We start from the raw sequence: 17,975 nt of genomic DNA on the forward strand, positions 1-17,975 counted from the left end.
TACGATAAAGCTCACGGCTCAGGGAGAGTGACCTAGTAGCGATCAGTGAAGAGGCGGGGCCAGGAGCTCGGACTCGACCCCCGCAACCTCAACTAGGTGAGTACAACTAGGTGAGTACACACACACACACACACACACACACACACACACACACACACACACACACACACACACACACACACACACACACACACACACACACACACACACACACACACACACACACACACACACACACACACACTCCTGATGTGTGTATGATAAATCTCCTGAAGCAGGTAAAGTGTGAACCCAGTAGCCACCCGTGATGAGTCAGGGCCAGGAGCTATGAATCGACCCCTGCAACCGCAATTAGGTGACTATACAGACATAGCCTCAGCGTTATCAGGAAGTTGAATGTCCTGGAGACTGTTAGAGGCAGAATCCATACATAGCTTTAAGAATAGGTATGACAGAGTTCACAAAGCCAGGAGAGTGAACCCAGTCGAGAGGTGAGGCCAGGAGCTGAGACTCAGGCAATGCATGTGTTTATGCTAGGGGGCAGGAGGATGGCCCTAACACAACAGATGTTGAGGGAGGGAGAGAATGAGGGGGGAGAAGGGAGGCCCTGGCAACACAAGTTGGAGGGGAAGGGAGAGAGAGACGTCAAGAGAGGGGAATTACCCTGGACAAACACTGGTTTAATCTTCCCTAAAACAACAATAGTTTCTGGGACACAAACATTAAAACAATATTTGCAGCTATTGCATAATTATTGATTTACATATCACCACCACAGATATATATTGTGTTTACAGACGAACGAGGTCACTAACTACCTACTATCACTGCAATTATTGTTGCACAAGGGCGTCACTTATCAACAGTTCCTGGTAATAGACGCGTTGCAAAGCTGGTCATTGTTATGAGAGTGATAGACAAGTCATCAGCAAGGTTATCACTTGACGAGGTCCTGGGGGATTCTAAAGTAGTCCTCATCAGGGTAACATCTCCCGAGAAAGCCAGGTCATCGCCAGGTCATCAACTAGGTTATCAGTTGTCCAGGTCTTGGAGGAGTCCAAAACAGCATCGTGAAGCGACATTCCTGTCATCGTAGTCATCCTGGAGTCTTTGAGAAGGTCAGTACTTGGACTATGTTTCAGTCTCGTAGTCCTGGAAGGACCCCTGGGTGCCATCGGCCTTGGCTCCCCAGGAACTCACGGGAACGGCGTTGGACTCCAGCACCCGGTACCCATCTTCGTCAGCAACGTACTTGACGTAAAACTCGATACCTTCGGGAGACGTCCAACTGTAAACACACAGAACTGGGTTTATACTTTGCACTTTCTACTCTTGTTCCATTAACTAATTTGAGAACAAATATACGAAGAAGAGAAGAATAGATTAAAAGAGAAGGAGAAGAAGAAGAGATCTCAGTCCTTGTTTACATTTGGAAGACCTCAACTTTAGGCCAGATATAAGAACATAAGAACATAAGAACGAAGGAACACTGCAGAAGGCCTACTGGCCCATGCGAGGCAGGTCCAAGTCCCTACCGGCTTAAGCCAATGCACCCAACCTAGTCAGGTCAGGTCACATTGACTTAAGGGAGGAACACGGCAACCGACCTGTTAGCACAAGCTATCAGGTCCAACTCACACCCACCCACATCTACTCATGTATTTATCCAACCTATTTTTAAAGCTACACAACGTTCTGGCCTCTATAACGGTACTTGGGAGTTTGTTCCACTCATCCACAACTCTATTACCAAACCAGTACTTTCCTATATCCCTCCTGAATCTGAATTTTTCCAACTTAAAACCATTGCTGCGAGTCCTGTCTAGGCTAGATATTTTCAGCACACTATTTACATCCCCTTTATTTATTCCTGTCTTCCACTTATAAACCTCAATCATATCCCCCCTAATTCTACGTCTTTCTAGAGAGTGCAGTTTCAGGGCCCTTAGTCTATCCTCATAGGGAAGGTTTCTGATACATGGGATCATCTTTGTCATCCTCCTTTGTACATTTTCCAGAGAATTTATATCCATTCTGTAATACGGTGACCAAAACTGTGCAGCATAATCTAAATGAGGCCTAACCAAGGATGTATAGAGTTGAAGAACAACCTGAGGACTCCTATTATTTATGCTTCTTGATATGAAGCCAAGGATTCTATTAGCTTTATTGCGAACACTTATGCACTGTTGTCTTGGTTTCAGATTACTGCTAACCAGAACTCCTAAATCTTTTTCGCAATCCGTAATATTAAGATCTACATTATTTAGTTTATATGTGGCATGGTTATTGTCCTGTCCAACATTTAGAACTTTGCATTTGTCTATATTAAACTGCATCTGCCACTTCTCCGATCACTGCATCAGTCTATTCAAATCTTCCTGGAGTGCTCGAATGTCCTCGTCAGAATGAATTCGACGGCCTATTTTGGTGTCATCGGCAAACTTGCCGATGTCGCTCTTTATGCCCTCATCTATGTCGTTTATGTAGATTGTGAACAGCAGGGGGCCCAACACTGACCCCTGTGGAACACCGCTCGTGACGCTTCCCCACTCTGATTTCTCCCCATTTATGCAAACTCTCTGCTGCCTATTTGTCAACCATGCCTCTATCCAGGAAAAAATTTCTCCTCCTATTCCATGTGCTTTAATTTTCCTCAATAGTCTCTGATGTGGGACCCTGTCAAAAGCCTTACTGAAGTCCATATACACAATATCATATTCATTACCATGATCTACCTCCTCAAATACCTTAGTGAAAAAAGTTAATAAATTCGTAAGGCAGGAACGCCCCTTTGTAAAACCATGCTGAGATTCGTTGATTAATTTATGCTTTTCAAGGTGGCTACGAACTGCCTCGGCAATTATTGATTCCATAAATTTTCCCACTATGGAGGTTAGGCTTATTGGTCTATAGTTCGAAGCTAAGGACCTGTCACCTGTTTTGAAAATAGGTATCACATTTGCCATTTTCCACTTATCTGGCACCATGCCAGTTTGTAGTGATATGTTGAAAAGATTAGCCAAAGGTGTGCTAAGCTCCTCTTTACATTCTTTACATTCTTGCAGCCTCTTAGAGCCCAAGAACAAGAAGGAGGAGGAAGAGGAGAGAAGAAGAACAAGAAGAAGAATAATAGGAGCACGAGCAAAAACAAGAACAGTAACAAGAGCAGGACAAATATAACCTCAACTCACCTATACGAGCCTTCGACCTTGTTGCCTGGCTCCCCCTTCTGTGAGTGTTGGTGACTGTCCCCCTCGAAGTCAAGAACACCCTCTGGTCGTGCTGCAGTGAGGGCCACAAGGGCCACCAGGGCCACCAGGGCCATCAGGGCTCCCTGGGCCACAATAATCTGGCGAAAAAACACAAAACAGTAATTAAAAACATATTAACGTAGTTACCCCTCGCATAGCGCCTTAGTTAGGTTCCGAGGTTTAGCTCGTTAAGTGAACTATTTTCTCCCATAGACTCTCATGTTATAAATTGAGATAGGGAATTATTTTTGGCGAATTTTGGCTAAAAAATTATTGGGGCCATCAGGCTGGCTACCAGGGCCACCCAGTGGGCCAGCATGGCCACCCAGTCGGCCACCAGGTCCACCAGAGCCACCCAGTGGGTCACCCAATGAGCCACCTAGTGGGCCACCAGTGCCACCCAGTCGGCCACCAGGGCCACCAAGTGAACCACCAGGGCCACCAGGGCCACCAAGTGAGCCACCAGGGCCACCTGGGCCACAATAATCTGCTAAAACATAACACAAAATACGGTTATACACAATTATACAGCGCACATTAGCATAATTTAGGAAAGCTCTAAATCCGCATGGGATCTTACCCCCCCCTGGAAGGGAGGGGATTGGAGGTAATCAGGTTTGATCCGAGGAAATAGGATGCCAGCTCCGAGTCCTCGCATGAAGAGCCCTTCCGTTGGAATAGTGACCGGGGAAAAAATTTGAACTCCGTCCAGCAATGCAGGATATATGTTCTTGATCCAAGGAAATGGAGCTATTTGCCCTCCTCCTCCTCTTCCTTGGAACAAACCTCATTACCTCCCACTGCTCAAGTACTGCATGATCCCTGTGGGTTTAGTGTTTTTTTCATAATAATAATAATAATAATAATAATAATAATAGTAATAATAATGGTATTATTATTATTATTATTATTATTATTATTATTATTATTATTATTATTATTATTATTATTTAGTGGATCAAACTAGACTCACTGAAGTCTTCATCTCAGAGCTGAGCGATGCTGAGACAAGAGCTTAGAGGCACAGCAGTGAGCTGAGACAAGAGCTTAGAGGCACAGCAGTGAGCTGAGACAAGAGGTTAGAGGCACAGCAGTGAGCTGAGACAAGAGGTTAGAGGCACAGCAGTGAGCTGAGACAAGAGGTTAGAGGCACAGCAGTTAGCTGAGACAAGAGGTTAGAGGCACAGCAGTTAGCTGAGACAAGAGGTTAGAGGCACAGCAGTTAGCTGAGACAAGAGGTTAGAGGCACAGCAGTGAGCTGAGACAAGAGGTTAGAGGCACAGCAGTGAGCTGAGACAAGAGGTTAGAGGCACAGCCGCGAGCTGAGACAAGAGGTTAGAGGCACAGCAGTGAGCTGAGACAAGAGGTTAGAGGCACAGCCGCGAGCTGAGACAAGAGGTTAGAGGCACAGCAGTGAGCTGAGACAAGAGGTTAGAGGCACAGCCGCGAGCTGAGACAAGAGGTTAGAGGCACAGCAGTGAGCTGAGACAAGAGGTTAGAGGCACAGCAGTGAGCTGAGACAAGAGGTTAGAGGCACAGCAGTGAGCTGAGACAAGAGCTTAGAGCGTCTGAGAGAGACAGACCATCCCAGACCTTATATACTGGTCTCAGACCTCCCCCCATACCCCTGGTTCACGCATCACGGACCACGGTCCACGGTCCACGGTCCATCACAGCTGACCTGCAGTGACAGCCGTGAAAAGGTTCACTGCAATTGCTCTGTAATCTTCAGCAATCTAACCGTTCACTCATAGTAGAGGTCAGTGGAGCTCTGTGGAGGTTAGTGGAGCTCTGTGGAGGTTAGTGGAGCTCTGTGGGGTCAGTGGAGCTCTGTGGAGGTCAGTGGAGCTCTGTGGAGGTTAGTGGAGCTCTGTGGAGGTTAGTGGAGCTCTGTGGAGGTCAGTGGAGCTCTGTGGAGGTTAGTGGAGCTCTGTGGAGGTTAGTGGAGCTCTGTGGAGGTTAGTGGAGCTCTGTGGAGGTTAGTGGAGCTCTGTGGAGGTTAGTGGAGCTCTGTGGAGGTTAGTGGAGCTCTGTGGAGGTTAGTGGAGCTCTGTGGAGGTTAGTGGAGCTCTGTGGAGGTTAGTGGAGCTCTGTGGAGATCAGAGGAGCTCTGTGGAGGTTAGTGGAGCTCTGTGGAGGTTAGTGGAGCTCTGTGGAGGTTAGTGGAGCTCTGTGGAGGTTAGTGGAGCTCTGTGGAGGTTAGTGGAGCTCTGTGGAGATCAGAGGAGCTCTGTGGAGGTTAGTGGAGCTCTGTGGAGGTTAGTGGAGCTCTGTGGAGGTTAGTGGAGCTCTGTGGAGGTTAGTGGAGCTCTGTGGAGGTTAGTGGAGCTCTGTGGAGGTTAGTGGAGCTCTGTGGAGGTTAGTGGAGTTCTGTGGAGGTTAGTGGAGCTCTGTGGAGGTTAGTGGAGCTCTGTGGAGGTTAGTGGAGCTCTGTGGAGGTTAGTGGAGCTCTGTGGAGGTTAGTGGAGCTCTGTCTCCAAGTTTTCTTAGTCAATTTCCTTGTGGTTAAAATCCTCCCATGATGAGTAACTTTGCCCTGCCCATGTAGGTCCTTCGCTCTGTTGCTCTCATCGTTCTCTCGTCTTGGTCTCCTGTTGTTTGGTGGAGGGTTGTTTATCACTGCTATCACCATCTTGGAGTCCCCGGTCTGAAGTGTTCCCATGATGTAGTCATCTTGTTCCCCCTCTCTCCATTCCTCTCATCTCAAAGTTCTACTGGTTTTGGATGAGCAGTGCAACTCCTCTTTCCACTCTGTTCCATCTGTCTTTCCTCAGAAGCTGATGTCCTGATGGGAAGATTGCATCTGTTATCATCCCCATGAGCTTTATTTAGATGAGTTCTGTGATGCCCAAGGATGCCTCCATGCTACTCATCACTCTTATTTGTTATTCCATCTGCATTGGTGTGCCATACCCTCAGCCTTTTTCCATACTGTATACTGGTTTCTAGGTTACTGGGTCTTTGCCCATGGGCCGCAGGGGTGGTAGGAGTTGGTACAGGTTTGGAGTATGGAAGGCAGGGTGGGAGGCTGCTGCAAAGATGGTGTTTATCCTGGGGGAGGGAGTGATGACTGTGGGTGTGGAATGTGGTTTGTTATGGGTTATTGTGTTTGAGTGGGGGGCTAGGTATTAAGAGGGCTCTTTGAGTGGTTGTTTGGTGGTTCCCCCAAACCTGAGCTTCCGTGTCTGTTGATGTCTGCCCTGACTTTCCTTCCTGCCTATGGAATCTTTCTACCCTCTCTCTCAGTTACTCTCGTTCCTTTCTTGTTCTGTCATGGTCGAGATACATCCACTGGTATTTTTCCAAATCTCTTAATTGTGGTTTCTGCTGCATGATTCTGTTTCGTACCATTTCTATCATGAATGTCAACTTGACTGGGCGATTTTTTAGTCTTTGAATACCCCCAAATTTCTGAAAAAAAAAAGTCAGCTGGTTTCTGTCCTTTTCTACTGTTATTACGATGATATTTTCAATCTGTTTCCTCTGCCTGTCATCTTTTACCATGAGTCTTCCCTTTAGCCTCGTGACTCCCATGAATAATTAGTAACCTCTCCGTCTACTCTTCCCATTTCCTTTCCTTCCGTATCACTGGATCTAATTTGATCATCTTTGCTATTTCCCTTATCATCTCCTGCACCTCCTGGTAGCCTGATAACACTTCCACAAAGGATCTCTTAGTTCCTTCCATTCCTTCAGTCCTCTCACTGGCAGCTGATGCTCCTGTTCTCATCTCTTTGCCCCTTTTGTTCCTCGGCTCTGTAACCCACTTCAGCTCCTTCAGTCCCTCCTCCAGGCTCTGTATCTTTGTCTCAGCAGCTGCAGTGCATCTCTCTGAACTCAAAAAATCATAATAACACAATTGCTAAGAAACCACAGAATGGGTTGTAAAACTCTAGGCCGGTGCTTAAGACACTGGCCTGTTGGATGAATCTTATTGTAGCCAGCTGGCCCAGCATTTCACGCATTGGCCTGAAGCCTTACGACTCGCCATGTGTTCAAATCCCACCCATTCTGTGGTTAGGTCTCAGCAGACATCTCTCTCCATTGCTTTGCAAAACCCGTGCAACCTTTTCGACCCACTCTTGTTCAATCGTTCTCTTGATCCTTCTATTAATGTTGAGAGAATTACCGACAATATGTTGGGCAAAACGACACAAGTGCAACTAATGTGACATATCATTGTAGCAACATTTTGCTTGACAAAGCTCCTGGAGAGCGAAATGTTGCCATAATATAATACCACATTAGTTACACTAGGATATTCTGACTTCCACAGGTTGCAAACTGTACTCACCTAGTTGTCGTTGCAGGGGTTGATTCACAGCTCCTGCCCCCTGGCATGTATGTGTGTGTGTGTACTCACCTAGTTGTGGTTGCAGGGGTCGATTCACAGCTCCTGGCCCCGCCTCTTCGCTGATTGCTACTAGGTCCTCTCTCTCCCTGCCCCATGAGCTTTATCATACCTCGCCTTAAAACTATGTATGGTTCCTGCCTCCACTACTTCACTTTCTAGGCTATTCCACGGCCTGACTACTCTATGACTGAAGAAATACTTCCTAACATCCCTTTGATTCATCTGAGTCTTGAACTTCCAATTGTGACCTCTTGTGTCTGTGTCCCATCTCTGGAACATCCCGTCTTTGTCCACCTCGTCTATTCCGCACAGTATTTTATATGTCGTTATCATGTCTCCCCTGACCCTCCTGGCCTCCAGTGTCGTCAGGCCGATTTCCCTCAACCTTTCTTCGTAGGACAATCCCCGTAGCTCTGGGACTAGTCTTGTTGCAAACCTTTGCACTTTCTCTAATTTCTTGACGTGCTTGACTAGGTGTGGATTCCAAACTGGTGCTGCATACTCCAGTATGGGCCTGACGTAGATGTGTGTGTGTGTGTGTGTGTGTGTGTGTGTGTGTGTGTGTGTGTGTGTGTGTGTGTGTGTGTGTGTGTGTGTGTGAAAGTGCTCACCAGAGCAATGTTGCAAATTACCTTAAGTCATCTGCCTCAAAACGAGAGTGTTATTGTTGCTCCTGTTGTTGCTGTTCCTGTTGTTGCTGCTCCTGTTGCTGCTGTTCCTGTTGTTGCTGTTCCTGTTGTTGCTATTCTTCTTGTTTCTGTTGTTACTGTTCCTGTTGTTGCTGCTCCTGTTGCTGCTGTTCCTGTTGTTGCTGCTCCTGTTGTTGCTGTTCCTGTTGTTGCTATTCTTCTTGTTTCTGTTGTTACTGTTCCTGTTGTTGCTGCTCCTGTTGCTGCTATTGTTGTTGTTTCTGTTGTTACTGTTCCTGTTGTTGCTGCTCCTGTTGCTGCTGTTCCTGTTGTTGCTGCTCCTGTTGTTGCTGTTCCTGTTATTACTGTTCATCTTGTTGCTGTTCCTGTTGTTGCTATTGTTGTTGTTTCTGTTGTTACTGTTCCTGTTGTTGCTGCTCCTGTTGCTGCTGTTCCTGTTGTTGATGTTGTTACTGTTCCTGTTGTTGCTGCTCCTGTTGCTGCTGTTCCTGTTATTGATGTTGTTACTGTTCCTGTTGTTGCTGCTCCTGTTGCTGCTGTTCCTGTTGTTGATGTTGTTACTGTTCCTGTTGTTGCTGCTCCTGTTGCTGCTGTTCCTGTTATTGATGTTGTTACTGTTCCTGTTGTTGCTGCTCCTGTTGCTGTTGTTCCTGTTATTGATGTTGTTACTGTTCCTGTTGTTGCTGCTCCTGTTGCTGTTGTTCCTGTTATTGATGTTGTTGCTGTTCCTGTTGTTACTGCTGCTGCTGTTCCTGTTGTTACTGTTGTTACCGTTTCTGTTGTTGCTGTTCCTAAAGTTGCTATTATTGTTCATGTTTATTATCATTATTATTATTATTATTATTATTATTATTATTATTATTATTATCATTATTATTATTATTATTATTATTATTATTATTATTATTATTATTATTATTATTATTATTATTATAATTATTATTATTATTATTATAATTATTATTATTATTATTATTATTATTATTATTATTATTATTATTATTATAATTATTATTATTATTATTATTATTATAATTATTATTATTATTATTATTATTATTATTATTATTATTATTATTATTATTATTATTATTATTATTATTATTATTATTATTATTATTATTATTATTATTATTATTATTATTATTATTATTATTATTATTATTATTATTATTATTATTATTATTATTATTATTATTATTATTATTATTATTATTATTATTATTATTATTATTATTATTATTATTATTATTATTATTATTATTATTATTATTATTATTATTATTATTATTATTATTATTATTATTATTATTATTATTATTATTATTATTATTATTATTATTATTATTATTATTATTATTATTATTATTATTATTATTATTATTATTATTATTATTATTATTATTATTATTATTATTATTATTATTATTATTATTATTATTATTATTATTATTATTATTATTATTATTATTATTATTATTATTATTATTATTATTATTATTATTATTATTATTATTATTATTATTATTATTATTATTATTATTATTATTATTATTATTATTATTATTATTATTATTATTATTATTATTATTATTATTATTATTATTATTATTATTATTATTATTATTATAATTATTATTATTATTATTATTATTATTATTATAATTATTATTATTATTATTATTATTATTATTATTATTATTATTATTATTATTATTATTATAATTATTATTATTATTATTATTATTATTATTATAATTATTATTATTATTATTATTATTATTATTATTATTATTATTATTATTATTATTATTATTATTATAATTATTATTATTATTATTATTATTATTATTATAATTATTATTATTATTATTATTATTATTATTATTATTAATATCATCCCACATCTTCGCTGGATCAGTCAAGATCTTATACACAGGTTTTAGGAATGTCAAAGGGTGACCCTCTTACGCACGCCCCGACATAGCGGTACACCCGTATGGTCGGAGGGCTCTTGATCCAAGATGTTGGAGGAAGCTGGGATCGACTTGGTGTGGGTGAGGACCTGCCAGAGTGCAAAATGTTTAACTGGCTTGTGTTCTAAGGGGATGGTTGTACCTCCCTGGATGGTTGTACCTCCCTGGATGGTTGTACCTCCCTGGATGGTTGTACCTCCCTGGATGGTAGTACCTCCCTGGATGGTAGTACCTCCGTGGATGGTAGTGCCTCCCTGGATGGTAGTACCTCCCTGGATGGTTGTACCTCCCTGGATGGTAGTACCTCCCTGGATGGTAGTACCTCCCTGGATGGTAGTACCTCCCTGGATGGTAGTACCTACCTGGATGGTAGTACCTCCCTGGATGGTAGTACCTCCCTGGATGGTTGTACCTCCCTGGATGGTAGTACCTCCCTGGATGGTTGTACCTCCCTGGATGGTAGTACCTCCGTGGATGGTAGTGCCTCCCTGGATGGTTGTACCTCCCTGGATGGTTGTACCTCCCTGGATGGTAGTACCTCCCTGGATGGTTGTACCTCCCTGGATGGTAGTACCTCCGTGGATGGTAGTGCCTCCCTGGATGGTAGTACCTCCCTGGATGGTTGTACCTCCCTGGATGGTAGTACCTCCCTGGATGGTAGTACCTCCCTGGATGGTAGTACCTCCCTGGATGGTAGTACCTCCCTGGATGGTAGTACCTCCCTGGATGGTAGTACCTCCCTGGATGGTTGTACCTCCCTGGATGGTAGTACCTCCCTGGATGGTTGTACCTCCCTGGATGGTAGTACCTACCTGGATGGTAGTACCTCCCTGGATGGTAGTACCTCCCTGGATGGTTGTACCTCCCTGGATGGTAGTACCTACCTGGATGGTAGTACCTCCCTGGATGGTAGTACCTCCCTGGATGGTAGTACCTCCCTGGATGGTAGTACCTCCCTGGATGGTAGTACCTCCCTGGATGGTTGTACCTCCCTGGATGGTAGCACCTCCCTGGATGGTAGTACCTCCCTGGATGGTAGGACCACCCTGGATGGTTGTACCTCCCTAGATGGTAGTACCTACCTGGATGGTTGTACCTCCCTGGATGGTAGTACGTCCCTGGATGGTTGTACCTCACTGGATGGTTGTACCTCCCTGGATGGTAGTACCTCCCTGGATGGTTGTACCTCCCTGGATGGTAGTACCTCCCTGGATGGTAGTACCTCCCTCGATGGTAGTACCTCCCTGGATGGTAGTACCTCCCTGGACGGTAGTACCTCCCTGGATGGTAGTACCTCCCTGGATGGTTGCACCTCCCTGGATGGTTGTACCTCCCTGGATGGTTGTACCTCCCTGGATGGTAGTACCTCCCTGGATGGTAGTACCTCCCTGGATGGTAGTACCTCACTGGATGGTTGTACCTCACTGGATGGTAGTACCTCCCTGGATGGTTGTACCTCCCTGGATGGTAGTACCTCCCTGGATGGTAGTACCTCCCTCGATGGTAGTACCTCCCTGGATGGTAGTACCTCCCTGGACGGTAGTACCTCCCTGGATGGTAGTACCTCCCTGGATGGTTGCACCTCCCTGGATGGTTGTACCTTCCTGGATGGTTGTACCTCCCTGGATGGTAGTACCTCCCTGGATGGTAGTACCTCCCTGGATGGTAGTACCTCCCTGGATGGTTGTACCTCCCTGGATGGTAGTACCTCCCTGGATGGTTGTACCTCCCTGGATGGTAGTACCTCCGTGGATGGTTGTACCTCCCTGGATGGTAGTATCTCCCAGGATAGTAGTACCTCCCTGGATGGTAGTACCTCCGTGGATGGTTGTACCTCGCTGGATGGTTGTACCTCCCTGGATGGTTGTACCTCCCTGGATGGTAGTACCTCCCTGGATGGTTGTACCTCCCTGGATGGTAGTACCTCCCTGGATGGTAGTACCTCCCTGGATGGTAGTACCTCCCTGGATGGTAGTACCTCCATGGATGGTTGTACCTCCCTGGATGGTTGTACCTCCCTGGATGGTAGTACCTTCATGGATGGTTGTACCTCCCTGGATGGTAGTAACTCCCTGGATGGTAGTACCTCCCAGAATGGTAGTACCTCCCTGGATGGTAGTACCTCCCTGGATGGTAGTGCCTCCCTGGATGGTAGTACCTCCTTGGATGGTAGTACCTCCCTGGATGGTTGTACCTCCCTGGATGGTAGTACCTCCCAGGATGGTAGTACCTCCCTGGATGGTTGCACCTCCCTGGATGGTTGTACCTCTCTGGATGGTTGTACCTCCCTGGATGGTTGTACCTCCCTGGATGGTTGTACCTCCCTAGATGGTTGTACCTCCCAGGATGGTAGCACCTCCCTGGATGGTAGTACCTCCTTGGATGATAGTACCTCTCAGGATGGTAGTACCTCCATGTATGATAGTACCTCCCAGGATGGTAGTACCTCCCAGGATGGTAGCACCTCCCTGGATGGTAGTACCTCCCAGGATGGTAGCACCTCCCTGGATGGTAGTACCTCCCTGGATGGTTGTACCTCCCTGGATGGTTGTACCTCCCTGGATGGTAGTACCTCCCTGGATGGTTGTACCTCCCTGGATGGTTGTACCTCCCTTGATGGTTGTACCTCCCTTGATGGTTGTACCTCCCTGGATGGTAGCACCTCCCTGGATGGTTGTACCTCCCTGGATAGTAGTACCTCCCTGGATGATTGCACCTCCCTGGATGGTTGTACCTCCGTGGATAGTTGTACCTCCCTGGATGGTTGTACCTCCCTGGATGGTTGTACCTCCCTGGATGGTTGTACCTCCCAGGATGGTAGTACCTCCCTGGATGGTTGTACCTCCCTTGATGGTTGTACCTCCCTGGATGGTTGTACCTCCCTGGATGGTTGTGCCTCCCTGGATGGTTGTACCTCCCTGGATGGTTGTACCTCCCAGGATGGTAGTACCTCTCAGGATGGTTGTACCTCCCTGGATAGTTGTACCTCCCTGGATGGTTGTACCTCCCTGGATGGTTGTACCTCCCAGGATGGTAGTACCTCCTTGGATGATAGTACCTCTCAGGATGGTAGTACCTCCATGTATGATAGTACCTCCCAGGATGGTAGTACCTCCCAGGATGGTAGTACCTCCCAGGATGGTAGCACCTCCCTGGATGGTAGTACCTCCCTGGATGGTTGTACCTCCCTGGATGGTTGTACCTCCCTTGATGGTTGTACCTCTCTGGATGGTAGCACCTCCCTGGATGGTAGCACCTCCCTGGATGGTTGTACCTCCCTGGATGGTAGCACCTCCCTGGATGGTAGTACCTCCCAGGATGGTAGCACCTCCCTGGATGGTTGTACCTCCCTGGATGGTAGCACCTCCCAGGATGGTAGTACCTCCCTGGATGGTAGTACCTCCCAGGATGGTAGTACCTCCCTGGATGGTAGAACCTCCCTGGATGGTAGTACCTCCCAGGATGGTAGTACCTCCCTGGATGGTAGAACCTCCCCGGATGGTTGTACCTCCCTGGATGGTAGTACCTCCCTGGATGGTAGTACCTCCCAGGATGGTAGTACCTCCCTGGATGGTAGTACCTCCCAGGATGGTAGTACCTCCCTGGATGGTAGAACCTCCCTGGATGGTAGTACCTCCCAGGATGGTAGTACCTCCCTGGATGGTAGAACCTCCCCGGATGGTTGTACCTCCCTGGATGGTAGTACCTCCCTGGATGGTAGTACCTCCCAGGATGGTAGTACCTCCCAGGATGGTAGTACCTCCCAGGATGGTAGTACCTCCCTGGATGGTAGTACCTCCCTGGATGGTTGTACCTCCCTGGATGGTTGTACCTCCCTGGATGGTAGTACCTCCCTGGATGGTAGTACCTCCCTTGATGGTTGTACCTCCCTGGATGGTTGTACCTCCCTGGATGGTAGCACCTCCCTGGATGGTAGTACCTCCCTGGATGGTTGTACCTCCCTGGATGGTAGCACCTCCCTGGATGGTAGCACCTCCCTGGATGGTAGTACCTCCCTGGATGGTAGTACCTCCCAGGATGGTAGCACCTCCCTGGATGGTTGTACCTCCCTGGATGGTTGTACCTCCCTGGATGGTTGCTGTCTACCACCCAGATACAATAATCATACCAGGGTAGCGATAGATATACTGGAAAAAGTAGTCTTCCTGACGTCTATCGGCTGCCTAGCGGGGCTCCCAGCAAGGTCACTCTTGTCCTAGCTATAAGAGTGACTCCCAGCACGCCTAGGACCCCCAGTCCTAGCTCAGCTGTCCCAGCACCTTCATACATCTTCTCTCTACGTCAGCGACGCTGTCATGAGATTTCTGGTAAATATGTCACTTTCACTCGTGTGTATGTCATTTTTATCTGTATATGTGTCACTTTCACATGTAAATGTGTCACTTTCACATGTAAATGTGTCACTTTCACATGTAAATGTGTCACTTTCACATGTAAATGTGTCACTTTCACATGTAAATGTGTCACTTTCACATGTAAATGTGTCACTTTCACATGTAAATGTGTCACTTTCACATGTAAACGTGTCACTTTCACATGTAAATATGTCACTTTCACATGTAAATATGTCACTTTCACATGTAAATATGTCACTTTCACATGTAAATATGTCACTTTCACATGTAAATATGTCACTTTCACATGTAAATATGTCACTTTCACATGTAAATATGTCACTTTCACATGTAAATGTGTCACTTTCACATGTAAATGTGTCACTTTCACATGTAAATATGTCACTTTCACATGTAAATATGTCACTTTCACATGTAAATATGTCACTTTCACATGTAAATATGTCACTTTCACATGTAAATATGTCACTTTCACATGTAAATGTGTCACTTTCACATGTAAATGTGTCACTTTCACATGTAAATATGTCACTTTCACATGTAAATATGTCACTTTCACATGTAAATATGTCACTTTCACATGTAAATGTGTCACTTTCACATGTAAATGTGTCACTTTCACATGTAAATGTGTCACTTTCACGTGTAAATGTGTCACTTTCACGTGTAAATATGTAACTTTCACATGTAAATGTGTCACTTTCACATGTAAATATGTCACTTTCACATGTAAATATGTCACTTTCACATGTAAATGTCACTTTCACATGTAAATGTGTCACTTTCACATGTAAATATGTCACTTTCACATGTAAATGTGTCACTTTCACATGTAAATGTGTCACTTTCACGTGTAAATATGTCACTTTCACATGTAAATGTCACTTTCACATGTAAATGTGTCACTTTCACATGTAAATATGTCACTTTCACATGTAAATGTCACTTTCACATGTAAATGTGTCACTTTCACATGTAAATATGTCACTTTCACATGTAAATGTCACTTTCACATGTAAATGTGTCACTTTCACATGTAAATGTGTCACTTTCACATGTAAATATGTCACTTTCACATGTAAATATGTCACTTTCACATGTAAATGTGTCACTTTCACATGTAAATATGTCACTTTCACATGTAAATGTGTCACTTTCACATGTAAATGTGTCACTTTCACATGTAAATATGTCACTTTCACATGTAAATGTATCACTTTCACATGTAAATGTATCACTTTCACATGTAAATGTGTCACTTTCACTGGAAGATATGTCACTTTCACCAGTGTATGTGTTATTTTCACCTCTATATATGTCACTTTCACCTGCATTTGTGTCATTTTCACTTGTATATGTCACTTTCATCTGTAAACATGTTATTTTCACTAGTGTATGTGTCATTTTTTCACCACTGTATATGTCACTTTCACCTGTGTGTATGTCAGCTTCACGTCTATATGTCACTTTCACGTCTATATGTCACTTTCACCTATGTACATATCATGTTCTTCTGCATATAGTCATTTTCACCTGTAAATGCATCACTTTTCCTGGTAAATGTCACTTTAACTTATTAACAATTCACCTTCACCTGCAAATATGTCATTTTCATCTGTATATATGTCACTTTCACTTGTAAATAAGTCATTTTTAAGTGGAAATGTCACTTTCATCTGTAAATACGTCACTTTCACCAGCACATGTGTCATTTTCCAGCATAAATATGTCATTTTCACTCATGAATATGTCATTTTCACGCATAAATGTCATTTTCACCCATAAATATGTCATTTTCACTTGTAAATATGTCATTTTCACCCATAAATATGTCATTTTCACCCATAAATATGTCATTTTCACCCATAAATATGTCATTTTCACCCATAAATATGTCATTTTCATCCATAAATATGCCATTTTCACCCATAAATGTCATTTTCACTTGTAAATGTGTCATTTTCACCCATAAATATGTCATCTTCACTTGTAAATATGTAATTTTCACCCATAAATATGTAATTTTCACCCATAAATATGTCATTTTCACCCATAAATATGTCATTTTCGCCCATAAATATGTCATTTTCACTTGTAAATATGTCATTTTCACCCATAAATATGTCATTTTCACCCATAAATATGTCATTTTCACTTGTAAATATGTCATTTTTACCTGCCTATATTATTATAATTATTATTATAAGCATCCGTGGCAGGTACTAGTGTTGCTGGGCATTGCTGGGATTGTTGCTGGGTATCCCCAGCACGTTGCTAGGAGGGATACCCCAGGATACCTGGCGTTTGGTGAGAGTGATGAGGACTGGTCCAGGGATGAAGATGACCGTGAACATGACAGTCTGCAGTCCCTGGAGGATCATAGCTTTGAAGATGATGGTGACCGTCACTTTCACCTGAGTCACTTTCAAGGTGGCTCCTCTCCTGAAGATGATGATGGTGATGGTCACTTTCACCTGAGTCACTTTCAAGGTGGCTACTTTCCTGAAGGTGTAGGTGAAGGTGTCATGTTCCAGCAGGATTTCGGCGGACTTGAAGATGACGAAGATGACGATGGGGGGAAGAATGGTGATAATGGGGAGGAAAATGGGGATAATGGGGAGGAAAATGGGGATAATGGGAAAAATGGGGATAATGGGAAAAATGGGGATAATGGGAAAAATGGGGATAATGGGAAAAATGGGGATAATGGGAAAAATGGGGATAATGGGAAAAATGGGGATAATGGGAAAAAATGGGGATAATGGGAAAAAATGGGGATAATGGGAAAAATGGGGATAATGGGAAAAATGGGGATAATGGGAAAAATGGGGATAATGGGAAAATGGGGATAATGGGAAAAATGGGGATAATGGGAAAAATGGGGATAATGGGAAAAAATGGGGATAATGGGAAAAATGGGGATAATGGGAAAAATGGGGATAATGGGAAAAATGGGGATAATGGGAAAAAATGGGGATAATGGGAAAAATAGGGATAATGGGAAAAATGGGGATAATGGGAAAAAATGGGGATAATGGGAAAAATGGGGATAATGGGAAAAATGGGGATAATGGGAAAAATGGGGATAATGGGAAAAAATGGGGATAATGGGAAAAATGGGGATAATGGGAAAAAATGGGGATAATGGGAAAAATGGGGATAATGGGAAAAAATGGGGATAATGGGAAAAATGAGGATAATGGGAAAAAATGGGGATAATGGGAAAAAATGGGGATAATGGGAAAAAATGGGGATAATGGGAAAAAATGGGGATAATGGGAAAAAATGGGGATAATGGGAAAAAATGGGGATAATGGGAAAAAATGGGGATAATGGGAAAAAATGGGGATAATGGGAAAAATTAA

General features: G+C 43.6%; 2 protein-coding genes across 2 annotated transcripts; one reads left to right on the forward strand and one right to left on the reverse strand.

Annotated features, from left to right (window-relative positions):
* Nucleotides 1-742: 742 nt before the first annotated feature.
* LOC128701062 (cuticle protein 16.8-like) lies at nt 743-4,813 on the reverse strand. The gene is made up of 3 exons (XM_053794609.2): nt 4,228-4,813; nt 3,195-3,352; nt 743-1,288 (listed from the first exon to the last, which is right to left on the reverse strand). The coding sequence occupies exons 1-3, from the start codon at nt 4,237-4,239 to the stop codon at nt 1,132-1,134; spliced, it is 327 nt and encodes a 108-aa protein (XP_053650584.1). The 5' UTR covers nt 4,240-4,813; the 3' UTR covers nt 743-1,131.
* A 9,678-nt stretch (nt 4,814-14,491) lies between these two features.
* LOC128701039 (glycine, alanine and asparagine-rich protein-like) lies at nt 14,492-17,372 on the forward strand. The gene is made up of 2 exons (XM_053794592.2): nt 14,492-14,562; nt 16,830-17,372. Exons 1-2 carry the CDS (start codon nt 14,551-14,553, stop codon nt 17,370-17,372), a joined length of 555 nt encoding a protein of 184 aa, XP_053650567.2. The 5' UTR covers nt 14,492-14,550.
* Nucleotides 17,373-17,975: the final 603 nt, after the last annotated feature.

The sequence above is a fragment of the Cherax quadricarinatus genome, unplaced genomic scaffold (genome assembly GCF_038502225.1).
Source record: "Cherax quadricarinatus isolate ZL_2023a unplaced genomic scaffold, ASM3850222v1 Contig66, whole genome shotgun sequence".
Lineage (NCBI taxonomy): Eukaryota > Metazoa > Arthropoda > Malacostraca > Decapoda > Parastacidae > Cherax > Cherax quadricarinatus.